Source organism: Leiobunum rupestre, chromosome 3 (assembly GCF_980474605.1).
Source record: "Leiobunum rupestre chromosome 3, qqLeiRupe1.1.hap1, whole genome shotgun sequence".
In the NCBI taxonomy this organism is placed as follows: domain Eukaryota; kingdom Metazoa; phylum Arthropoda; class Arachnida; order Opiliones; family Sclerosomatidae; genus Leiobunum; species Leiobunum rupestre.
The window spans coordinates 35,979,389-36,006,180 of NC_143386.1; the positions used below are offsets into that span (position 1 = coordinate 35,979,389).

The following is a 26,792-nucleotide window of genomic DNA, read 5'->3' on the forward strand; positions in this document are numbered from 1 at the left end:
CGACCAACATGACAAGACGGAGATATTTCGTAAAATCATTGGGTGCTAAATGTAAAATATTGTAATTTAAGTCTACTGTTTATTTCGCATTTGTATTATCAGACTTATAATTCATCTATTTTGTAACCTAGATAGGTTAGAAATACTTTAGTTATAAAATGAATAAAAAAATAAAGATTCCAAGAAATAGCAAGATTTATTTACATAAGGCTTTGACTAGATTAAGGCCAATGTGGCGTACAATTGCGTTTAAACAGAATAAACCCTTTGGTGCTGAATAAAAAAAAATAATGTTGAAAGTTTAGAGGATAAATGTTTTTTCTCGTAAAATTGGAGGAAACGTCAGCAAAATAGAGTGGCGTTAAGTTTCTCGAGATCTCTTGAGAAAGCTGATGCAAGAAGTCAATCTCGCCTTCTCCCGCGCGCAACCAGCGAAAGCAAGTTCGGCGTAATGATCGTACAGCGGACATCATTCCTGGGCCGACGAAAGCGTGATGTTTGTTTCAGGCGTGAAGTGCTCCCTGGTTGTAATCGTCGTAGAATGGAATGAAAGATCCGTAATTCTCTGGGATGTAACTCTGCGTGGATTCGCAAAAAAAACCTTTGTTAAAAAACTATTTTAAACGAATACTGAATTAGGTTTAATCAGAAGTCTTGAAAATGTATCTACGTATCCATGTAGGCCTTGAGAATGAATTATGTACCTTAGCAGAACCGTACGCCAAATTATGGTTAAAAATGTAAAGCGCGTATTACTTTTGATAATGTAAAAATTGCCTTGCGTAAAATTATTTATAACCAAAGTTTATATAATATAGCTCTTACGTTGTTAGAGGGAAGTATCTATTTCTAAAAACCACTAATTATCTGGGATGTAACTCTGAACGGATTCAAACAAAACATAGTTACAAAAAAACTATTTTAAACGAGTACTGATTTAGGTATAATGAAAGGCTTATAACACTAGTCCTACCAGATAAGTATCTATTCACGAGTTTGAAATATAACATGAACCTTAAATTAAACATACATAAAATTATTGCTCAAAATGTAGAGCGCATATTATTTTGATTATGTAAAAATTGCCTAGCGTATAAATATTTATTACTAATTTATATAACATAGCTCTTAAAGAAATACATTTAAGGTTTTATGCTTCCCGCTGATTTTTTGAAATCCTTACCAAATTATAAAACTATTGGGAAAAATACCGTTTATAAACCGAAAATATCGCCACTTAATTTTCACTTTACATTTTATATCCTTAGGCTAAATCATAAACGCGGTACATTTTTAGCCTAAACTTGATTTGCATCAATTAGAATCAGCTTTGAGCCCGTGACTAAACTGGTTTCATTCTTAGGGGTTAGATAGACTCTCCATTCGCAAGAGATATGTTATTTACTTCTGTTATTATTTCCAAAATTCCAATATGGGTCCTCACCTGAAAGTGAAACTCACGTAGCGTATATTACCTGGATTTGGTTTTGAAGTGTTTTTGAAATTTTGTGATAGTTACTAAAATCCAGGATTAAAACTGGTTTTTATCACGAATATTTGTGAATAATTTATTATAAAGCAAACCGCAAATTAATATTATTAAAAATGCCATCGCATTCAAAAAGATTTAGAGATTTTGAGTTCTAAGGGGTTTTAGGGGATTTAGTTCTTTACCTTTCAGTCCTTACTATATTTCCTAATTTTTTTAATTAAATCTAAATTAAACAAGAGTTTCTAATTTTCAGTATTGTGTAACATGTATACGTGGTTCTGTGGTAGAACGCTCACCTGTCGTGCAGGAGGGATCGGGTTCGAATCCCGCCCGATACTAACGAAGATTGAATAAAGGAATATACTATACTAAATGACGAAAAGAGGGCTCTTTTGGAAAAAGGTTTTCTCTAATTCCAAGAAACTACGCCGAGAAACTGCGAAAGCAGTGATTACACTTTGCCCGAGAAACGGCGAACGCAGTTATTACACTCTGCCCGAAAATGCGTACGCGTTCGCAGCACAGACAGACAGACCCACAGAAAAACACTACCAGAGTAATATAGTTAAATGAACTTGAAATGTTTTAAGGACTAAAATGTTAACAGCTTCAGAGCCCGACTGACGAAGGACTACGGCCCGAAAGTTCCCGTGTGTTTTTTATTAAACGAATTTTATCGACCAAGTTAGTCTTTATTGACTATTAATATTTTAGTCTGACAAAGACCCACGGGTCGAAAGCTCACCTGTATTGGAATATATATTTTTTTAATTGACTTTATTTATTTTAAAAGTGAAGAGAGAAATAAAAAATTACTGTGTGTTTCCTCCGTTTAAAAGTTTTATTAATATTTTATAACCTGTAGTATTTGAGTCGCCCCGTCCATAGGGTACCAATATTGGAAGTTCCCACATATGAATTTTAAAATTTTTGTTGCTGCTTAATGGGTTTTTGTGGATGTTACCCTTAAATTGTGATCCTTTTCTCAAAAAACGTTCGTTACAGAGAACAGTATGAGTAATACCAAAAGTAACATACAACACAAAAGTGTGTCAGAACTGTATATTTTAAACTGAGAGCTTCTTCCTAAGTAAAAAGAGAGTGTAGGAGAGGGGACTAAGAAAACGTTATACGAATCGAAAATATTCGCAACTCCAGCGCCACCAAGTGTGGCGTTTTAGAACGTATCTCTGCTCCAAGTGAAGTGAAGTGAGAAAATCACGCCGAGACAAAAAAGCCCATAGACCAAAGAGAAAACTTCCAGAGAATTTTTTTTTAAATAGAGCTAATACCCAAGGCACCACCTTCGACCACATAAGCAATGTTGCTTGTGCGTGATCAAGTAACAGGTGGCCGGGTTACAATGCGTAGGAGGGTGGTGGCAAGCCCTTCATGCCACGCGAGCCAACAGCTCCCTACACTAACTATTACCGTTAACCTCAGCAAGTTTTTATGGGAAGGGGTAACCGAAGATCTCGGTGGAAAACCCCTTTAACCAGCGGGGAGAGAACTTACAAACTCTACGCAGAAGGAGTGGTTCCGGATTTTTCACCCAGTGCCACTAGCTGGGATCGAACCCGGCTCCTCTTGCTGCGAGGCTAAAGTGCTAACCACTCAGCCACCCCATCTTGCCATCTAGTTGGTATTTGTGGTCGATGGTGATACTAGCTCTCAGTTAATGTTTTAAAAAAGCAAAGGTAGGGCGGACACACCTTTGGGTCTTATGCCACTTTCGGTAATACTAACTGCTAATAAATAAAATTCCAGGATACTTACATTTTCTAAGGAAATCCACCTTTGATGGACTTGATTTTCTTTATTGACGACACTGGCCGAGTCCATGAAATTGTCGAAACTGTCCATCAAACCTTCTTCCATCGGCTGGACGTTAGAGTTCTTGGTGGTATTCATTGAAGAAGACACGACCGAAGATCCTTGGATGGTGCTGTTGACGAGAACGCTGCTCCCGTTCTGGTTCTGTTGAAGGCCGAATCCAATCGAAGAAGGCTGGACGCCATTTGACGTTGTTCTCGATATTGACTCGTAATCGTCCAAAAGGTCCTGCAGGTTATTTATGTATTCGATCGCCCTTCGAGAAAATTTAAAAAAAATTTAAGTATAAAAAACATTTATCGTTTGTATAAAATTTAAGTCGGCATATTGCTATGAATTTAAAGTTTTGTAAAAAAAGCTTATTAAGTTAGTTTTCCATAGACGGACAGTTGAATTTTAGCGTTGTGTTGTTATCTGTATTGAGTTCAAATTCAGAGAGTCAAATTAGAACGGGATTATATCATAATCTGTTACAGCACCTTGGCAATAAATTATATATTAATTTTCAAAATACAATTAAATTATTTGAACTTAAGTTTAAGTAGAATTTCTAAAAGAGCAATAATATTATTATTTTTAATATTTTAATTATTAAAATCGTAATTTTTTGAGTAAAACTAAAGTATGTTTATTTAAATTTGACAAAATAAACGGTTAGTAATAGACAAGCTGAGACCGTTATAAGCAACACGTCGAGGTAAACAGTCTGTTCACAGTAAAGCTACGTTTACACTCCAATACGTTCCCGTATGCGATTTCAGGTTCGGGCAGCTGCCTGTTTAATATTCCCATCAAAATTTGGAATTCCTAAGCGTATATCATATTTTTTTTTAATTTTTAAGACCTGATCCTGTTTTCATTCTGATATTGGAAAGAATTGAGTTATTTAGGAAGACTAAATTTTGAACTTTATATTAACGGTTTATTAGATAAATTTTGTGCTCAAAATGAATTTCTCCAGAGTCGTTACAAGGTACACTGAACTTAACGAAAAAACATTATCATCAACAGAAGCTTTGTAAAAGGTGATACGGGCTTCAATGAGGACTGTAGATACAGTTAATTACGTTTACGAATACCAAATATGCTGGTATATTAAATAACGTTCAACATATTAATTTCGCAATGCATATACACAGTGTCGAGTTTGGTGTTATGTATATAAAATTTGACCTTCGTGCGACATTGAAATAAGTAATGCATCTAATGATAGAATCATCCATCTAGTCAATTAAAATTTAACATCACCTTCTTAGGCTCGAGGCAGTACTGCCTTATTTCATTACATGCATATTCAACTGAAGAAGCAAATATTACCACAAGTTTATAAATTTTTTATCATCAGAGATGTAATAACAATAATAATAATAATCAGCTAGGCTAATACCCAAGGCACCACCTTAGGCCTAAGTCATCAAGAAACTTTTAAAGCCATTAATTAAGGTGGCCGGGTTACAATGCGTAGGAGGGCGGTGGCAAGCCCTTCATGCCATGTGAGCCAACCGAGGGGCTAACCACTCTTAGAAAGTCTGTACACCGGATTACGCTTAGATTAGCACTGCCAAAGGCAGGGACTTAAAAGATTACGCGTAATCCCATTAGTACATTCAAAGGTACGGCTCTGTACACCGATTACGCGAAGTGATCAGCCCCTCGGAGCCAACAGCAAACTACACATACTATTACCGTTAACCTCAACAAGTTTTTATGGAATGGGAAACCGAAGAGCTCGATTGAAAACCCCTTAAACCAGTCAGGAGAGAGCTTACAAACTCAATGCAAAAGGAGTTGTTCCGAATTCTCACCCAGTGCCACATGCTGGGATCGAACCCGGCTCTTCTTACTATATATAAAAATATATAACTGCGTGGGAACAATTCAGGACCGAAACGAGTCTAGGTGGCGTAACGCCGCTATATTCTCCGAGGTAGCGCCTATATGCTCTAGCGGCTGCTACAGACAAATTAAAAATTTGAACTTTTTCTCGTAAATAAACTTATCAAAATATAACCAAACTATGCAAACATTACATTAAAATGAAATGATTATTATTTATTAGGTCAAATTTACGAATATCGATGAGGAAAAACTAATAGCGTCTGCTTTAGCTGCTACATATTTAGGTTTCAAAGGTGAACCAAAGGGGGCGTAGCGAAAGTTTTTGGTTGCGCATTACTTATTTATAAACCAATTTATTTATGTGACAGTTTTAATGAATTAAAATAAAAAAATTATTAAAGTATAGAGCCGTTTCTTCACCTGAAATAATTTATCATTCCCCTTTTTAATTCTTTAACTATATTGCTGCGTTCATTCAATTAGACCATTTCCCGTTTTAAAATAATCTTTAGAACATTAAAAGTTTTTTCCTGAACGCTATTTACTTAAAACATTTATATTTTTTACTACAAATATGACGCCTTAACTATACACAGTTGCAACTGCAGATTTCTGTTACTTCTAGTACAATTTGAGCATAGACATCAATACTTATGAGCTGATTTTTGAGTTTGATTGCCTGTTGAAGTTTTGGTTTAAAAATGTAGCTGTTCGTGTTATAGTTGCGGCACATAATGTCAATAAGACGTGTGAGTAACTCTTTCTTTTGTCTATAAGGGCTGGTTTTCGAAATGGCAAAAAAGCCGCGATGGTGAGAGCCTCGTGTAAGCCTTGGATGCACAAACGTTCTGACGTGCGTAAAAAAATAAATTTTGACGCGCGCTAGAGGATCCAAGCATTAAGCCTAAGCGAGATTTTTTTGCGTCAACGCTCACGTTCGCACCATTTCTGAGTTTTGAAAATATAATACCAGGAATAACGAAAAAATTGCGTTTATTAAATGTGTTTCGAATCTAGTTGACTATTTTTGAATTGGCTTTTGATTGTATTTGGATTCTTTGACTGACCAGGCGAGTCTGGTAACCAACCAACCAGAAATATTTCATTCGGCGATTCCCTTTTCGACACGTGGGGGCGAGGTAAGTAGAGGGCGTGTTTTATTGAAGCGCCTAATTTTGTTTTCTTTTTTTTTACCCTATTCATCCAAATATTAGCTTAACACGAGAGTCAGATCACAATGTGTCGTAATAATCAAGATGAAAAACTTAATCATGCTTTAATAATTTTTAATCTTTATACGTTAAAGTGAAAGACTTGATTTCAACCAGATTTAATCATGATTTAATGATACGAGGGTGCCCTTTAATCTGCACCATGGCTTTACAATAGTATTAAGCTTTGATTGCTATACTTAACTTTTTTCATTTAAGATACCTACTAAAGTTCGACGCTTATCAGTCTTTATTAACAGACAAAAACTTAACACTATTTCAAGCTGATGTTTTGATACTTATAAGAATGATAGCTTCCACATTTTTACGAATGGTTTCTATGATATGCTGCTTTAATATTGTGTCTGGCTGGATATCCTGATCAATTATTTTAAATCTGCATAATATTTTAACCAATTTTAGCCTTTCATTAGTTATCAGCTAGGCTAATACCCAAGGCACCATCTTAGGCCTAAGTCATCAAGCGACTTTTGAAGCCATTAATTCAGGTGGCCAGGTTACACTGCGTAGGAGGGTGGTGGCAAGCCCCGCATGTCCCGCGATCGAGCGAACAGCTCCCTACACTAACTATTACCGTGAACCTCAACAAGTTTTAATGGTTCCTTATATACAACTTTTCTACTGACAATATTATTTTATAAATAACATCAATAGCCCATAAATGAAAAACTAACCAGCTCTTTAGAGAATAAGTGCTAACCTTAATTAAAATTATTTAAAAATTAGCAAATTGAAATATGATTTCAACTGACGAAAACTACGTATTTTTTTAACGTCGAACGTTTGCCAAAATATGGAATAAAATTCCAAATTCAAAATGCCAGAACTTTTCTCCCCCGAACTTTTATCTAAGCAATCCATAATTAGCTCATCAAGAACTAGTTTTAAAAAGGCAAATTAAACCCACGGGAGGAAATTAGCCAATAACGGAAGAAAAAACATTTCTCCAAATAGAGATATGTCACCTTTGTAACGTTTTCACTTTGGACAGTCTTTTGTTTCTGTTCTCGAGTGGAACGCACTTGCGCAGCCTGGAGAAGGCCGTGTTGACGGCCTGCACTCTTCTCCTTTCGCGGGCGTTGCGGCGGGCGACCAAATGCGGCGGCTTTTCGCGGTGCGGCACGTGTTTGTACGAAGACTTGGAGGCCCGATTGCGTCCTCCCTTCCTCTTGTTCGCGGTGCTCCCCGAGGAGGACTTGTTCCCTCCTGGCGCGTTGGAATGGAACCCTTTCGGTTGCGATTGCTCCATCGACTGACTGGGTATATCGTCCGACATGACGCGACTCGAGTCCGTGGTGGCCGCGTTGTTGTCATCCCAGGATTGAGAGTCTCCCATAGCGCCGCTCAAAGAGTCTCCGGATGAGGCGGTGGGAGACATGTCGTCTTCGAACCCATACAGACCAGAATCCGGAAAGTCGTCGGAAGATGTCACCACGTCCGATGACATGTTACACGATTGCCAGTCATTTAAGCGCATTTTTCCGGTTCTGTTAAATCATAGTTTATATTCTGAAAATACAACCAAAATGTTGGATGAGCGCATTTTTCGAAAAACGTTATAGGGAGTTATGGTACATTTTTATGCGGAAGATCATTTGAACACCTTTAATATGCATAATGAATGAATTATATCTATCGGTATAAGCCAAATTATTGACTAGAATTTGAAAAATAAATTGGCGCCTTCGCTAGAAAGATGATTTTGCTTTCTGTATTCTTTCCAAATTGGCTTCATAGTTCTAATTTTTAATTTCATATTGTTTAAAAATATTATTTGGTACTTTTCATAATTATTGCTTTGAATTGTCCTGGCAACTACCCTGTATTGGCTATGGCTCAGTGGTAGCTTGAAAAGTTTTTTTTTATAAATAAATAATTATTATGTTTAAAAGAAGTTAAACAAAAAGAAATTATTTTATTGCGTGATACAATTATTTTTAAGAACAAATACATCGAAATTAAATAAGAGTTACCCTTTAATTGAAGTGAAATTCTTCTTTTAATATTAAAATTTGCTATAAGATTTATATCCAAAATATCGTGTTGAATTTAGTTCATTATAAATTCACTTTTTCCGGATTTTCGATAGTCTATCGGACCCCTTCACTAAGCAGTTTGACCCCCAAATTCAAGACCAAAGACGCAATATACTGTTGCATTTCAAAACCAGTTAAATAACTAACTTTAAGAAAATGGATAATCAAAGTTGATTCCAAAATTATATCCAAATTTAATGAGATCTTATTTAGTCTTTGATCAAAATTACAGTCCAAAACGTAATATATTACGTCCAATTACAAAGTAGGAAATGCAACGTTACTCCCATTTCATCAAAATAATTTGATCCAAACAGAATTGTAGTCAAGCTGCATTTGTTTTGATTTCAGTAAGATCCCAATTTGTACATTTGATCAAATCATTATCGTAAGGGTAGGCCAGTTTCTTTACAACAATGAGGGTCAATTGGCTATAAAGAGGCTCCCCTTGCCCCCTTGATAAAATTTTGACTACGCCACTGTAATAAACTTTTAACTACTTTACGAAATTCCTAGATATTAATTTATTCTTTCACGTTATAGGCTGAAGACTTTTTCGCGGTTTACTCTTTGAAATTTCACGTTCTTTACACATATTTATTTAAATATAAAAGCGTTTAAACGCCGTACACTATAGATCTTTCGATAAAATGTAGTAGCTATTATAATTCCATTTACTTTATACAATTTAAAAATAAACTTGGGTTCGTGACGCCGAGAAAAACGTCGACATTTTATGGGAACATCTATTGACAGCTTTTAAAAAATTAATTCTGCGCTTGAAATTGTTTGAACATTTTATGGTCAAAACAATTGGTAAATAAGGCTGTTTGTCAAAAACATGTAGTGTTAGTGTTGCCCAAATAATGTCTTTCAAATTTGGTAAATCACACGTGGCTTTAGAATGCTGGGCTCAACAACGATCACTTTTATTATATTTATAGAAATAAACAAACTTATATCAAATATAATGTATGCAGATATTTAAATTTAATTAACATATATCAAAACTAAGAATTGGATTTGTAAATTTCAAATATGGAAATCAAGATCCTAGGCCATTTAAAAATTTTAATATACAAGGTTTGGCATAAAATCACAACGGATCGGTAATTAGTGGTATAAATTAATTAAGTTATCATTTGTAGAAACTATCTAACGAATTTGTATTTCTCAAATTTTTACTAATAATCGATTTCATAAAATGAAATACAAAATATTCAAATTATTTGTAATTGCCACTACTTATAAAATATACCATATTCGGTCATCATTTGAAATGCAAAACGGAATGAAATCTTTTAAATTGACATCATTCTATATAATAATACTTTGGAACTTCGATCAATTCAAACATTTTGGGATAGCCATATTTTACGTTTTATCGATAATTATTTTTTGCATATTTAGTATAAATAGCTAATCCCTAGTTTCATACGAAATAAAATTAGCGAGTAGTATATCAAAAACTAAGTTTTTAAGGCAATGCCAACTACATAATCTTAAGATAATAAAATAAAAAAATAACTCTTACCAATTGCTATTCGCTTCTTCCAATGTCTTCCCAAAGTCAATAAGAAATAATCCAAAAATCTCAAAGAGTCCACGAGCGAAGCTTTGGCGAGTTTTATCGGGAAGAGGTAAACGACGCGACTGTCGGAGGCTCATCGGGGGCCATTTAGTTTTTATGGAGAGCCGCGGTGGTCAGCGGGGAGGAGGAGAATAGCCTACTCATCTGCCGCCTCAATCAACGCGCGCCTAGAATGATCGAGAGTTCTTCGACGTCATCTTGACTTATGTGGAGCGGACACAATCGGAGCCGGGCTGGCTGAACAGAGAGAGAGAGAGTTAGGGCTCTCTCGCCGGTGGAAGGGGCGTTAGATTCTCCCTTCTCACCTGGCGCTCGGCACGCGTTTCGCTATCTCCCCCCAGCCCCCGATCTTTGCCCTCTTCGGCGCTATTAAAAAAACTAACTGGATGCGGGGTGCCCTCGATCTTCGTAGAGGACTTCGGGCCACGGCTCGCGAACTGGGAAATTAAACGCGTCATTAATTCGGGCGCGTGATACAGAGAATGGTTATTTACACCTACGAGCAGCACGAGCCTTTAAACACGTTAACGCAGTGTTGTGTACAAATTTCATTGGACGAACCTTTACGCTGAACGTTTTACAGGCGGTGTGGGGAGACAATTTCGGAATTTTCCCCTTCCGACGGCAGCAGGCGCTAAAGCGTCTAACCAATGAAAACTGTACGCGAGAAAATGCACGACTTTTGACGGGTTGCGTTCTCTTTGTGTGGGGTGCTGTGTTTGTTGCTCCTAGTTTACATCATTCAATGATTTCATTTCGAGGTCAAGAATAACTCGAATAATAATTACCGCTTACGTTGTATTCAAATTAAGGTAGATTTTTTTAATTTGAATCAATTTAATTCCGTGACACAGAACCGATAGAAATTTAACTATTATTGTTTTACATAAACAAAGATGTAAAATATTTGAGGTGGATTCTATTAGAGGTCGGGGATGGTTAACTTTTATTCAATAGATAAAGCTCTCAAAATTATTCGTAAAACTTTTTGATCAAGTAATTTATATTTCTGAATTATCCGATTAATTTTTTCGATAAATTTGTAAAATTAATCGGAAAAACGACGTTTTTTCGATAAATACCTCAAATTTTACGAATAATACATGTTTTTTAATTATTTTCCGAAATATTAACCGGTAAATTTCTTTGTTTACATTTTTTTCCCAAAAAAAACAATTTAATCATGGATAATGATTAACCGTTACCGACCTCTAGATTCCATAAAGGACACGATTAAAACACTCGGAAATTAATTGAAGCACTTATTCAAAAGTGTGTCGATGTCAGAAATTACTCGGATAATACAGCTTAAGTGTTAAGCTAAATTTTTTTGAACTTACCATTGTGCGATATAATAAGGGGTCACATGGCATTTGGAATTAAAAAACATTTTTATTTATTCTAAGATTAAGACCGAAAACTCTCGCTTATTATAAGGTTCTTTACACCCAAATAAAATTACTTTATAATTTCAAATGCCATGTGTCTCCCCTTTTAAAGTTTCTTAAATTTAGATAGATTTACAATTTTTCTAAATAAGTTGAAATAGTAATTAAATTATAATCTCTTTTTAATTTAATATTTTAGGTTGATTTTGAGAGGCAGGTTAAAAATACTCGAGCTAAACTCGAACTTGAAAATTAACTGCAATATTTATTCGAAAAAAAGTTAGGATAAAATTTTACCTTCAAACTATTTCGTTTCTATGTCAGAAATAAGTCTTATAATACCACTTAGGTTTTAACTAAATTTTAAGTAGATTCATAAATATTTTGAAATAATTCGATAAAAGTTTATTTCGTGATATAACTCCGATAGTATCCCTTTTAAATACGATTTAATTTGTAAATGTATTAGATGGTTTCTAAAAGGAAAAGGATGAAAATACTCGAGCACAACTCCAATTATGAAATTATATGCAGTATATATTCCGAAGAGTGCTGGAATAAATTTTAGCATCCGGAAAATTGGTATTGATGTGAGAAATAATTAGAATTATGTCGATTAAGTTTTGACTAAAATTAGGTAGATTTATAATTTTTGAAGAAATTTACATTTTCTTTCTTCACATAATCAAAGTGGAACTTGAAAATATTTTACCACCCACGGATTTAGTGTCGTTCTCAAAAATAACTTGTGTTAAATTAAGTAATTAAAACTTACTAAGGTAGCACTTTTTAAATTTAAAAAACCATTTATTATACAAAAATAAATTATTGTGCAATAAGTGGTTTTTTAAATTTTCAAATGTTATTTTTAAATTAATTTAAATAGGTATACAGGGTCTTTTTTTTTGCTCGGAAAAGTGTTTTTTTTTCAAAAACTATTTATAGTACCGATTTCAAATTTGGAAGGTCAATTCTCTATACCGGGGGACATCAGTTTGAGAAATTTGAGCGTTTTCGGTAATGTTTTTCACCAATTTTGAAAACTTATTTTTCGACCACTAGGTGCGAGATAAAATATTTCTATTATAAAGTTGTAAGCCGTCATCGAAAACCCTTAAAAATTGTTCACTCGACGAAAAACAACTTATTTATCAGTGAAAATTCGAGCTTGAAAAATTTACAAGTTGGTGAAGCCAAATTACGATTGTTTGAAACGATAATTGGAAAGGGAACAAGTCTAATACAAACGTAGTAGAGTTTTCACACTTGAAAAAATGTACACGTTTGGTTTTTAAATGCAGATATTTTATTCACATAAATTTTTACAAAACATTTTCAATAATATCACCATTGGCTGCAACACAGGTTTGTGCGCGGACAATTAAGTTCTCAAACGCTTTCTCTACCATTTCTGGTGTGACGTCTCGGCAAGCACTGATTATTCGTCTAATGAGTTCCTCCCTAGTTTCAATGGGCGTGGCGTATACCTTTGCTTTAACGAATCCCCAGAGAAAATAATCCAGCGGTGTTAGGTCAGGTGACCTTGCTGGCCAATGCACTGGACCATTTCTCCCTATCCACCTTTCAGGAAACTCGTTGTTGAGGTGCTCAGTTACTTGCCGGGAAAAATGCGGAGGGGCGCCATATTGCTGAAACCACAACTGACGTCTTTCAGCCAATGGAAGGTCGTCGATTGCGTCACTCAGTTCGTTCTGTAGAAAATGTAAATACCTTTGGCCGTTGAGGTTCGTCGGCAGGAAAAAGGGACCAATCAAACGGTTTCCAACAAGTCCAACCCAAACATTGACCCGTTCAAATTGAACCTGGTGATGATATTCAAAACCCCAATGTGGGTTGATGTCAGACCAAAGATGGCTGTTTTGATGATTAAAGGGCCCATCTCTAGAAAATGACGCTTCGTCGGAGAACAAAACATGGCGCAAAAATTGTCTATCTTCTTGGACAGCATTTAGTAACCAGTTGCTAAATTCATAACGTCTTTGATGGTCTCCGTCAATTAGTCCTTGGTGGAGCGTAGCTCTGTATGGGTGATAGCGATTCTTACGAAGAATTTTCCACACACGATTTGCAGAACAACCCAAATCAGCAGCGGCGTTAGCGCAACTGTGACGAGGATATGCCACAAAGTACGCGAGTACATTGTTCTCGAAGTCTAAATCCGGTTGACCCAATCCGCGAAACCTAGGTTGCAAGTTACCAAATTGATTGAAATCGTGAATTGCTCGTCTTACTGTATTTACAGATGGTGCTCCATTTGGATGTCTTTCTGCGAAGATTTCAGTCACTCTTCTAAGGTTTTGCGCTGCTTCTCCATAGTAAATGGCAACTATCTCGGTACGCTCAGCTACTGAATAACGAGGCATTGTTCGAAATATTATCAAACACTGATAATAATCTCCCAAAGTTTTCCTTTAAATACCCAATGCATGTTTAGGATTGACCTATAGCCTCGTGTTTTTTAAATCCGGTCGTTTTTTTAACCAAAGTTTCAACTGGATTAGGTAATTCGGTTTCAATTATCGTTTCAAACAATCGTAATTTGGCTTCACCAACTTGTAAATTTTTCAAGCTCGAATTTTCACTGATAAATAAATTGTTTTTCGTCGAGTGAACAATTTTTAAGGGTTTTCGATGACGGCCTACAACTTTATAATAGAAATTTTTTATCTCGCACCTAGTGGTCGAAAAATAATTTTTCAAAATTGGTGAAAAACATTACCGAAAACGCTCAAATTTCTCAAACTGATGTCCCCCGGTATAGAGAATTGACCTTCCAAATTTGAAATCGGTACTATAAATAGTTTTTGAAAAAAAACACTTTTCCGAGCAAAAAAAAAGACCCTGTATAGTTTTGCATAAAAATTGTAAAAATTTTGTTTCTTGAATAAACAACAACAAGCGTAATTGAAGTCTGTATTTAAGTAACAAATAATGTTTATTTTAGTTTAAGTTTGAAAGTGGTAGGTGGAAAATATTCAAGCTAAAAGTTTAAATATTGGATTGTATTTTTAGTTGACCCTCTGCACTCGTTATACCAGCCGTAAAAATCTATTTCTGCAGAAGCGAGAGAAGACTAGAGCTATTAACACACAGAGCAGTCTTATAAACTTGAACGTAAGAAACAACATGTTTTTGGGATAATTTAAAATAAAATTGTTAATCAAATCTGTCAACATGATTTACGTTTTTAAAAAGTTTTAAAAATATTCATTTTGTCCACTCGTTTCGCGTCGTGCACCTGCCCATAAATTGTAATCTTGCGAATACATTTAAACCGAAATTTTAGCTAGTCTTTAATCGATAAATTTAAATGAATATTGCATATATTTAATTTTGTTAATTAACAAAAAGTATCCATTCTTTTACAGAATATCTTTAAAAAACACTTCAAAATGCGTAAAGGGTTATATTAACCGCTCTTCCAAGTACTATTTAAGACATCTGGGAGTTTTATAACGTAACCCTTCGATTTTATTCCATAAAAGTGAATGTTTAGATAGACTGTGGACCATACCAGAATAGAGGTCGGGGACGGTTAATCATTATCCATGTTTAAATTCAATTTTTTCGGGAAAAAAATGTAAACAAAGAAATTTACCGGTTATTATTTCGGAAAATGATTAAAAAACATGTATTATTCGGAATATTTGAGTTTTTCCTATTAATTTTACAAATTTATCAAAAAATTAATCGAATAATACATAAATATAAATTACTCGATCAAAACTTTTTACGAATAATTTTGAGAGCTTTATCTATTGAATAAAAGTTAACCATACCAGGACGCTAACAAAAAGTGTGTTTATTTGGCAAATTATCCTTGTCCGGTTCATGTTGTAGAAAGTGAAATTGAAATAGCCTTTGCATCGGACATATAAATAATGAACTCTTTCTGTTAGGGTATAAAGTACGAAGATATGAAAGAACAATAGGTTCAGTGTCTTTGCTCACAATCGGGCTTTCGCGCGGGGGTATCGCGGTTATAATTGGCCTTTAATTCGCACGCGACCCGCTCGTGCCGCTAATGAGGGGTCGGCTGGGCCACGCGTCACCGACTTCGCCCTCCTCCGCACTCGCTCCTAAGTGGCTCCCTTTTCGGATTTATCGGGCAGCCGAGAGTTGACCTACAACTCTAGCGGGGGCAAGGGGAGCGGGGACAGTGGGGGAAGAGCGGCGCTTTCGTGGAAGAGCCGAAGATATTTTTCCGTTACTTTTTAATAAACAGATGCCTCTTGGCTGTGCCTTCACCGAATTGTTTTCCAGGGACTCCGGGTTGAGGCTCTGATTTAGAAATCTTTTTTGTGGCAAGCTGAATACTTATTTTCATCTTCTAAACGGTTTTCAACGGAAAAGACGTTTCACCTGCTCCACAAGAACGATCTGCCTACGACGAATTATAAATCGTATGATGATTTCTAACGGTTTTGATTTACTTCTTTATTAAGAAAATTATGTCTCTGGTACGTTTAAAAATACTCGTGATCTAGATAAAATTATTTATTCAAAGTGGCAATGGTTTTTCATTTTCAAAATATCTGTTTTCAAAGTCTGTAACATATCCCTTACGAGAGACCAGCCCTGGATTAACCATAAGGCAAAAAAAGCAATTGCTTAGGGCATCAAGAAATATTGAAATTAGGGGCACCATCGAAATTTTATTCATTAGGAAAAACTAAAAAATGTGATAATGACAAAAAATCTTAAATATTATTGCTAAAGTTTTTAACTTTTTACTTAAAAAGCTTAACATTTAATTCAACTTTTAATTCAAAAAGCTTAACATTTAATTAAATTTTTAAATGAAAAAGCTAATTTTTAATTCAACTTTTAATTTAAAAAGCTTAACATTTAATTCAGCTTTTAATTTAAAAAGCTTAACATTTAATTCCACTTTTAATTTAAAAAGCTTAACTTTTAATTTAAAAATTTATTCCCTTTTTAAAATTTTAAATAACATTGAAGTATTTAATATATCTCTTAGAAACAGATATCTCCTTGAATCCATATACTGCTATTTGTTATAGGATGGAAATGTGCATGTACCTTCCCAGCGCCCACGGATTTTTCAGAAGTGCCATTGGAAAAATCGTTATAACACTGATTTTCTAAAGCTATTTGAACGCGAAACTATGGTTAATAAAAGGATAAATATTCTTACTTAGCTGACTTCTACATTTCAAGGCGTTAATCTGTTGTTAATTGTGTCTGTACACACAAAAGTTTTCCCCAACTTGGTTTTGAATGTGGACGAAAAACTTAAAATAGTTTAAAGGTTTCTCACCATTTTATTTTAATAATAAATATAACCGAGATGAAACCTGTACGATAAATCTTGTTCAGTAAACGAGTATTACGGGTTTTATTTAGTTTTAAATGAGGATTGTTTTTAAAGTGAAATAATTTAGTTCATAATATGATAAATGTGGTTGAATAAACGTTTGAAAAATCATAAGAAAAATCTTGATTTTATTTAAACTAAGGAAAACTAAGAAATGATGCTTTACTCACTAAAATATTAGCCTTACACGAAGGGCTTATCAATTAGTTTTGGGGTGTCCTAAATCTTAATTATCAAGATTAAAACTTCTACCGTTATTTATTCGTTTTTAATAACTACACAACTACATTTTTCATTTCAATCAGGCTGATTCCATATTTAATCATTGGTTTTGGCTCAATGGATTCTAAAAAATTTTCCTTCACGGAGTAAATGTTATTATCCAACAAAATAATTCAAAAATCAATCGTGTAATAAATATGACTCGCTGTATGGCATAGACAATTTCTTCCTCCTCAACCCCCTCGTTCACTTGTAGCTCTACATTTTTACGAAGGTGTAAATGTTGAAGAGGAGGACGTCGCTCTCCAGATGCTGCAGAAGAAATTCCAGCACTTGTCTGCCGAGACAATTATTTAGAAACATAGCCAGAAAGACAGGCTGTTCTTACGTAAACGCTTGCCGCCAACTGAACCACGGCTAGGTTAGATAGAAAAGAGAGACTCTTATTAAAATCCTTCGGCATAGTTTCCGTCTGGAAAAAGTGACGCTCGTTAAGGAGACAAGAGGAAGTAGCTAACGGTTGATATCTTTGCCTTCGAGGTCCGTTACTCGTTTCCAGAAGAGGGAAAAAAATGACCTTGAGAACTTTTAATCACTAGACGTTTTCCACATCCATTTCAAATATTTAATATTGGTGTATTTTGCAGCGGCTGTGGCCCATTTTAAAACGAGCCACAAACCATATGACGATTTTTACTTTCTCTATACACAGTTTTTTCACGTTTACATTAATAGTATCTTAAAGATATAGATTTATATATAATTGTTTGTATTTAAAAATATTATTTTACTACTATTGAAATATTTTGTTACGTAATGATAATAATTAACCATTTTAAGTTGTTAATTTTTAAATATTTAAAAAAATTTACATTTCCTGAAGCAAAATTTAACAATCATCGACTTAGATGATTCGCTTTTTATCATAGACGTAGTAAACGTTAACAAAGTTCAATGGAATTTTGAACTACTCAAATTAAAAAACAAAACAACGGTATTTTTCAAAACCAATTATAATTTAGGCATTGCATTCTACCCTACTATTCATAAATTTCTTATTCACTCGGTAATAACTTTAGTAATGTAGGGTTTAGCCCGTCTTCATGCCTATTCAAAAGTACAAAGTAAAATATGATCTGCGAAAGATAAAATAGCTTACACTGACCAGTTTGGAATTCACTCTATTTCGTGACCCGGTTTTAATACATACATAAGAAAAGCATCAAATGTTTTCAAGAGCGAAGTACGCTCCACTCATTTTGTATTGTTATAAAAGACAGCTAGAATAATATAGTTGGTTTATAAAATTGTAACCTTGGGCCAAATTAATATCATTGTCACAAACACCTTTTTGACACATCCCTTCCCTCGTAATGAAGAGTAACAATTCGAAAGACCCGAAACCCCTAATTTTCGGCAGAAATTCTCAAAACCCTCATAATTATGAACCTTAAAATAAATGGAATTTCTTGAACAATAGAACAAATTTATTTTCTGTTTTACCTCTAGAAAACTACTCGTACTATTACCAATATCAAAAAATCCTCAACTGCAACTGTTTTAAATTTCCATCTGTGGTCAAAGATATTCGGATTTATCTTTTATAATATGCAAATCTTAATATGTTAAATTAAGAACGATTATCAGCAATTTAAATGTCAACGTATATATCAATATATTAATTCATACCTCTACTTCGAATGCTTATCGCGTCTGATTTTAGTCTCGATGTGGCTGACGGTTTTTTTGACGTCACTATGTTAACTGAAAAAACAACATGGTGAGAGGGGAGCGCTCGCAGAGGGAATTTTTTCTCTCGTAGGCGGGGCCAAAGCCGTCAGAGTGATCTAACCATACGCGATACGGCCGAATAAGCATTCCAAGTAGAGGTATGGATTCCCGATTAATATCATTAGCATTACGTAAAAAATAGTTTTTGAAATTTAAAGTTCAGATCCATGGTTTAATTCGAATATTATTCCATAAATAAAAAAATATTCAAAATTAGGTTTCTATAATGGTTTTTAATTATTCTTTACCACGTTCCATACCGTCGCACGAACAATTTGAAATTAGATGTTTTTTTTAATTAATAATTTCATTTCATTGATGCGCGAATTTCGCATTTCATATTCGATATAAAAGACTGTTTCCTCAATGAAGTAATAACGATAATGAAATGCGTAGAATGTCTTTCCTGGAGGAGGTCAGTGAACAGAGCGCGTGCCCAACGTAATCGTCCGGTCGGCGTCATTAAGAGGCCTTCAATTACATCAAGAACTGATCTTTCAAGTTGACAGGGCGCCTGAGTTTCGGCCCTCGGGACCTGGCTAATAGACGGCCATTAAGAGCAAGCGGCTGTTGCTTCGTTTCGCTTCCAGGGGTTTATTCAAGAAATGATATCCTATAGGTAAACACACGCCGTATAAACGCGTAGTTTTTAATAAAATTATTAGAAGATGTAAATTAAATAACGGTCATCATCATTATCCAAAATAAAGATATTTATTTAAGTGGCAAGTTATAAATCTTATATAGCTAAAATTGGAAGTTTAAGTATTTTTATTTTAATCTAAACAATATTCTGGATACATTATATTAGTGTTCTACTACAAGAACACTGTTTTAGAAAATATCATTTAATAAGATATTAATAAATCAGACCCACATTTTTATTTAATAATAATAATAATAATAATAATAATAATAATCAGCTAGGCTAATACCCAAGGCACCACCTTAGGCCTAAGTCATCATGCGACTTTTGAAGCCCTTAATTCAGGTGGCCGGGTTACAATGCGTAGGAGGGTGGTGGCAAGCCCTGCAAGCCACGCGAGCCAACAGCTCCCTACACTAGCTATTACCGTTAACCTAGACAAGTTTTTATGGAAGGGGAAACCGAAGAACTCGGGGGAAAACCCCTTAAACAAGTGCGGAGAGAACTTGCAAACTCAACGCGGAAGGAGTTGTTCCGAGTTTTCACCCAGTGCCACAAGTTGGGATCGAACCCGGCTCCTCTTGCTGCGAGGCGAAAGTGCTAACCACTCCGCCACCCCACTAGTGTTTAAAAGTCTATTCTTTTAACGTACTTTTAGAGAAAATAAAAATTCAGAACGCGAATAAAAGGTTCATAAATTGATTGGATAATATTATTATTTATTTTTATTCATAACGGACAATTATACAAAAAATATCAGAAAAAACCTATTATTTTGCATGTTAAATCGTTGTTTATTCGTATAAAATGTTCATCAATAAACATTTAACCAAAATTTTTATGATTAATCGAAATTTTGCCGGTTAATTTATTTGTTCCGCCGATCTCTAGATAATATAAAGCCACACTTGTACTGAGAATTTCAGATAAGAAAAATAACCACAATATTAAGGACAAAGTTAGTTGTCAGCTCACAAATACGGAAGCTTACCGTAAACTGTAATAGCAAAGCGTGGTTACGTTATAATTTAAGCGAGATACTCTTTATCTAACAACAAAAAGAGGCATGGACGGTTGAAGAGAATGCTTAGAACTTCCGCTTTTGGTTATTCCGTAGTAGAAACGGGGAGTGTGGGCTGTGGGCAGGTGGGCTGCAGAATCCGTTTCGGGCGAAGACGAAGCAGAAGCCCGCGGGTGCTGGCAGGTGGTGCACCGCCGAAGTGCCTGTCTCCAGTCTCCTTCGCCACCACGTCCAAGAGCCAGAAGGCGAGTTACGAAGCTATTATCTCAGCGTATTAATGATAGAGGTCTCTCATCTCGAGCCGTTTTCGCGGCCGGAGATTGTTCAGAAGACGCAACGTGTCGCGTGCCGCGCAAAGACACCGCGCGTGTCTCTGTGTACAGGGTGTCTCAATCAGCGTTGCCGAACAGATTTCATTCTCGCTATCAAATATTAAATACCAGAAATAAATATAAAAGGGCGGCGTCAGAGAAAGCTGCTAAAGTTAATTTACAGATAATTTTTTGAAAATTAGGGTCCTTTTCTAAAATTGTTTAGGAATATTTTCCATTATTTTAATTAAAGGGAAACGGCCAAGCTTTTCCAAATATCGCCTTTTTTTGCATATCAAATGATCAACAAGACGTTCAATATACTTACACGTGCCTTATTTTGTCTTGGAAAAATAGTTTTTGGCTTAAAAAGTTGAAACGCAAAATAACGCCAAGTATTTGGGTTTGAATTTTCGCCGCCATCTTAAGGTGTATCGCCAGCGCCAGCAGGACCTTGGTGAGCGATTTGCGAACTATCCTAACTTTTGAAACCGCGCAATTTAGGCTTAGGCCTCGTATAACTGGAACGCGCCGCGCGTGCAAAACAAATGTTTCGCGTCTTCAGCAGCGCGCGCTTCTATGTTGTTTTTCTGTCTCACTGATTTCTCACCAGGTGTCGCAGCGGACGCGCGCTTTTCAATTTCCCGAAATAATATTTTTTTATGTGGTTTTCGCCATAAATTTTAGTTTTTAATGGTATATAGGGCTATCTAACTGGTTAAAGCTTGACCGTTCCCCTTTAAAAAGATAAATGCTTTTAAAAAATATTTTATCATCACGTGCAATTTTTTCCCCATAGATTTGCAAATTTTCTATATCTCATAAAAATTATCTTGGGGGCCAAATATCTTGCCTACGTTCATAAAAATCATAATGACGCAACTGAAAATTGTGAGTATATAATATATATTATTCAAGTTACCTTTACACGTACCTTTACAAGTATAAATTACAATCTTCTAGAAATACTATAACGAAACAATATAAACAGTAGGCAAAAAGAAACACTTCTTATAAACAAGAAAAGAGGGGCTAAGTGGTGATGCCAAAATATTTCGATGACTTTTTAAATTATTTTTGGGACTCCTAAGAATAATATTAGTGCCCTTTTCATTTATTAAAATAAATAAGTAGAATGAAGAGGATGTTTTAAGGTAACTAGCAAACAGGTTTCAAATTTGAAAAGGTGAAACCCTTTGAACTGACTAACGTTTTGACACAAAGAACAAACTGCGCCACTTTAGTAGATAACGCATAAACTAATAACTAAATTAACAAGACGGAAAACAAATTATCCGTATATAAAAGTAAGGGGTGCTCTGGGCCCTGGCTATTTGGTCCTTGATTCGCGTTACCTCCGCATCGTAAAAATAATTTGTGGCCCCTTTAAAATTTCAAGCTTCTCAGCCGGCTAGATCTTGAAAATTACTCGGTCCTGCTTGTATACCGAGGAGAAACATATGTAATGAGGGTAGGAGCAAACCAATGGTGAAATTTCTTTAATATCGAATTGTAGCACGTCGTGAAACATTGCAACAATCCTCTTACAAAAATAAAAGGTTATTCAACCCCATTTGGGCCCCTTTCTTCGCCAAACACTGTCTCAACTCCGGATCGTACCACGGACTCCGCGCTCGAAGAGAATCCCTCTAAAAATAATTCGATGAATTTCTCACCCCTGTTATACTTTTTTTTCACGAGCTCCGTAAAGCTGGGAGAGTGAGTGTATTGGATGCATCTGCTCAGAGCAGCTGAACGCAGTGGCCACCACCGGCGCTCTACTTCGGGTTATCGGCGTGCGCCCGGTGAACCCCGCCCTCTCCCGGAGATACGTGTCCTACCTCTCCGCTGTGGCCGCTTTTCGGGGTCACTTTTGTTTAAACGGGGAACCGTCACCCCAGTTTGTTAACACCATAATGGAGGCTATCTCTGGTTTTCTACCAAAAAGTGCAGATAAACCGCTCATTACGGCGTTGTTTCCGTCAATAAGGGAGTTTGATTACCATTACAGGGTTATCGCGCTTTGTGTCGAGGCAGCCATTCAAATCTAAAATGATAACTATCGTTTATTTAAGGGGTGGTAAAGTGGGCACCTGCTCCAACCAAACGGGGGTATACGCGGATATTTGCAATTCTAAATCGAAAGCGGATTTTATAATTTATGAGGCTCTTCAGGGTCCCCATTGAAAAAACGTCCATCCAGTCCTGAGGCTAGAGCAAATAATTGAAGGATAATACATTCAAAATATAAATAAAAATAGTGAGTCCTTAACAGACATAATCTGGTTGTTATTTTAAAATGGTATGTAACAAAAATAATGTGTTTATTATTACTCTAGAGAGAATGACTAAAAGCAGAGATGAACTGCGGGCATCATTGTACAGCTCCACCTCCCCCCACCCCGTACGAGATTTGGGAAGGAAAAACGTCATTAGAGGGTGTTTCAATCGCACCCACCGGAAAACAAGTAATAGAGAACCGGGATGATTTTATTGAATTTTAAGGTGGATTGGAACATATGCAAAAAATCTTCTAAACATTGTCATGCTAACTAAATGTAAATTAACTTTTGATAACAGCAACTGCTGAAATTAATCACGTTATTGTCACCTCAGTGGCGAACGAAAATGAAATATATTATAGTTTTATAAAATTAAATCTAAAAGTATCGATCTACTTTGTAAAAATTAAACCTGTAACATTCATTTTGGCCATTTTCCGGCCAAAGAGGTGGATGCTTACAGTACAGGACATTACGTTTATGGCGTTCACTAAACCGAAAGATGATGTAAATGGAAAAAATTTCATTCCCTAGGGTTATATATTAATCTATAAACCGTATATTTTCCGGTGACATAGTTTTAGAAAATTGTGTAATTTCGGTCCACACTATTTTTCTTAAAAAATTTATTTTGGAAAATTCGTTGGAGCCTGAGAAGGAACATGTTTCTAACGAATAACTTTAGTAGTGTAAGAAAATGAACACTTCTCGCTAAGATATATATTGTACACTTTTGGCTCAAATAGATTCTTATAATAATCACTCATGGTCGAAATGTACTAATTACTCTATCAATTTACAAAGAACGCGCATTAAAACAAATAAACGGAATATAAATCAAGCGGAATAGTCAAGTTCATGTTCAAAAGAAGAACATACAGAAACATCCAAAAACAACGAAATCAAACAAACAATCGACATGATTTATGTATATTTACATTCACCTACACACAAAAAGAAATAATGAGTTACGCTCTTGTACAAAAATAACATACTGAAAGACCCACTTACAATTAAACAACAATACAACGGAAATAGTTCTACAAAGAAACTAGAAATATACATTTTATTGATTTAGGTTTAATCCTTTTAACAGCTCTGTGTTTTCCATCGCGTACTCTTTAGTACCATATGTGTAGCTGTATGTATGTTTCAACCATGAGCTAGGAAGTAGGTGTAAGATCCTCGATTTTGGACAAATTCACCTGCTCACAAGCACGCGACTACTCCGCGGGCGGTCTAAGTGGTCATCGGCGAGCCCCGCTGGACTGCAAATTATTAATGCAGGAAACGCGAATTCCCTCCAACGAATGAACCATCCTATCTCTCGGCAGAGGGGGACTCTAACTTCCTTTTTAAAGATTTATAGAGGACTAACTCCCGGCTCTACCTTGATTGATAGAGCGGCTTAAAGTAATCTTGGCCACGCCTTTCGGGAGAGCGCATGCGCGATGTTTTATCGAGGAAACGTCCAATGATTCTGATCACGAAGATTTTCATATAACGGTAAACTCTCTTCTCGTGTCTCAGTACTGATTTCTTTGAAATACGTAAAACGAGAGATTAAAATAAATCGATCCCATCCTGTCCTGGCGGCAGACACAAACGTGGCGCGACCGCTTGATTAACTGCTGAATTAATTAACTAATTACTTGGGACTCTAGTATCTGCCGTCTGATAAATACTGTTTCATCATCGAATCTATTGGTTGTGTTGGTGGTAATGCAGATATAAAATTGCTTGTGCTACGAAATTAATTGGAATTAAGTGGAATATACAGGATGTTTCAAACGGTTATGCAAAATTTTTAGGAGTTGTAGGGGTTGAGTTGAGAAATATGTGTGTTTTTTCCCATTTTCCTACAATGAGTTATAATAACGCCAGAGAGCTTCAAAGTGTGGCCTACTAGCTCCGTGAGGTAGGCTGCAACAAGCACAAAACGAAGCCGCAGGGACTTAAAATACTGTTTAAGATTACGCTGGTTACGTCCTTAATATTCGCATTTCCCTGCTGTTTGGTTTTACGCTTGTTACAGCCTACTTATTGTTATAATTATTATTAATACTACTATTGTTGTTATTTCAAACTTGCTACATGCATTATTTTTTCGTGATCAAATTAAATATTAAACACATCAAAATTATTCACACCTATCGATCAAGTGGAAACAAATAAGTGAAAGCATCCTGATCCTCCATTTTGGGATTTCTGGAAACGAAGAAGCATGGAATGGATTCGTATGGGGCTGTTAATTTGCAATTCTCGAAATATTTTATTTTTAAATTTAGATAATTTATCAGAATATCCACAATCTATAAATAATTGAAATGTGAATAGAAAAGTCACAAATGCCACAATTTTTTTAAAATAACTTAACGTTTTCGGCTAACGGTAAAAAAATTAGTTTAATAGGTAGAATTGAACTGAAATTTTACTTAATAAAAGTGTCGTTAGAGAAATGGTATTATTAATTCTATAGAAAAAATTCCTAATTCAGGTAACTAAGTCCTTTTCCATATATTTTTTAATTTTGCCTTTTGAAGCTGAAGCCTAACGTTTATTGGTTCAAAAAACCATTTAAAATTAAAATTTCCGCGCTTATAATGGAAGTAGGGATGAAAAAATCCCAAAAATAAGATTGCACAGATCTGCTAGTGGACCCCCCCCCCGATTTTTAAAACGACAGTGTTTCACTTTAAGGGTATTAAAGGGTTTTGGTCATTAAGGTCCCTTAATTTTAATTTTATGGGTCCCTAATCAGTTTTGTGGCCTCATTTTTAGTTCCTTAATCTAGAGAAAATAACAAGATTCAAACAAAATTTCCATATGTAGGCTCCGTGTAGAAGAATTTGAAGAAACGTTTCCGAAAATTTTAAAATTTCAGACTCCCTTGGTATTATTGGGAACCTTTCATTAAAGATCTATGGTAGGCCAAGGACACCATGCTTAACCCCTGGCCCCGCCACTGTGTACAGTTTCTCAACTAAAATAGCTTCAAGAAGGACTCTTCAACAACAGTCGTCTGCTTGATAAATCCACTATTTCGCTCCACCTTTCAATATAATGTGGTAATTTATTTTAAAACATTTGGTAGCTATCCCGTTAAAGGTGGAGTACAAGTCCAAATATGGAAGACATCCTTAAATAGTCAATTATTCGTAATTATTTTAGGGAATTTCGCCATCAATTAGTTCATTTTATAAATAACTTGTGGTCCTAGTCATCTTGTTAAAATGCTGTTCTCTAAGTCAGAAGACAGAGTTTTATTTTTACCCAACTAGTAGACGATTTCAGGAGGGGAATAGGAAGGGTAAATTATGCGTGACGTCGATTGACCAGCGGGGCCATCTACCTATTTATTTTGGAAATAAAAAACGTTACCAATTTTTTGATTCGCATCTGTGATTCTGTAAGATGTGGAAGACTTAAGGTAAACGTTTTATTTTCTAATTTTTAACTCATAAGTTAGCAGGTTAAAAATTGAAAAAACGAAAAAAGGTTCAGTTTGTTGTGTATATAACTGTCTAAGCAATAGTCGTGCTAAGCTGTCACTGGTTGAGAATAAACATAGTCTTCATCGTTTACCTAATGACCAGATATTAATTAAATAATGGATAAAACCAGCTTTGGGCCATGCAAGGCGTCCCTTGTCCCTCAAAACCAGACTCGCGCCAAATAAATTAAAACTTAGCCAATCAGAGAGAGGCCAAGAATCGTTCGAAATTTCCGTAGTGGTGCCACCCAATGGT

At 35.4% G+C, this 26,792-nt stretch overlaps 1 protein-coding gene across 1 annotated transcript; it reads right to left on the reverse strand.

The window, feature by feature from the left end:
* Positions 1–221: 221 nt before the first annotated feature.
* Positions 222–7,843, reverse strand: LOC149951606 (uncharacterized). The gene is made up of 3 exons (XM_090169615.1): positions 7,362–7,843; positions 3,269–3,581; positions 222–578 (listed from the first exon to the last, which is right to left on the reverse strand). Exons 1-3 carry the CDS (start codon positions 7,841–7,843, stop codon positions 504–506), a joined length of 870 nt encoding a protein of 289 aa, XP_090025741.1. The 3' UTR covers positions 222–503.
* Between the last annotated feature and the right edge of the window lie 18,949 nt (positions 7,844–26,792).

Excerpts from the sequence above, each read along its gene's own strand:
- LOC149951606 (XM_090169615.1), bottom strand. The coding sequence starts at position 7,843 with ATGTCATCGGACGTGGTGACATCTTCCGACGACTTTCCGGATTCTGGT. Across the intron at positions 3,582-7,361 it reads AAAGTGAAAACGTTACAAAG|GGCGATCGAATACATAAATA; the intron begins GTGACATATCTC and ends ATTTTCTCGAAG. Across the intron at positions 579-3,268 it reads GGTGGATTTCCTTAGAAAAT|AGTTACATCCCAGAGAATTA; the intron begins GTAAGTATCCTG and ends GAATCCACGCAG.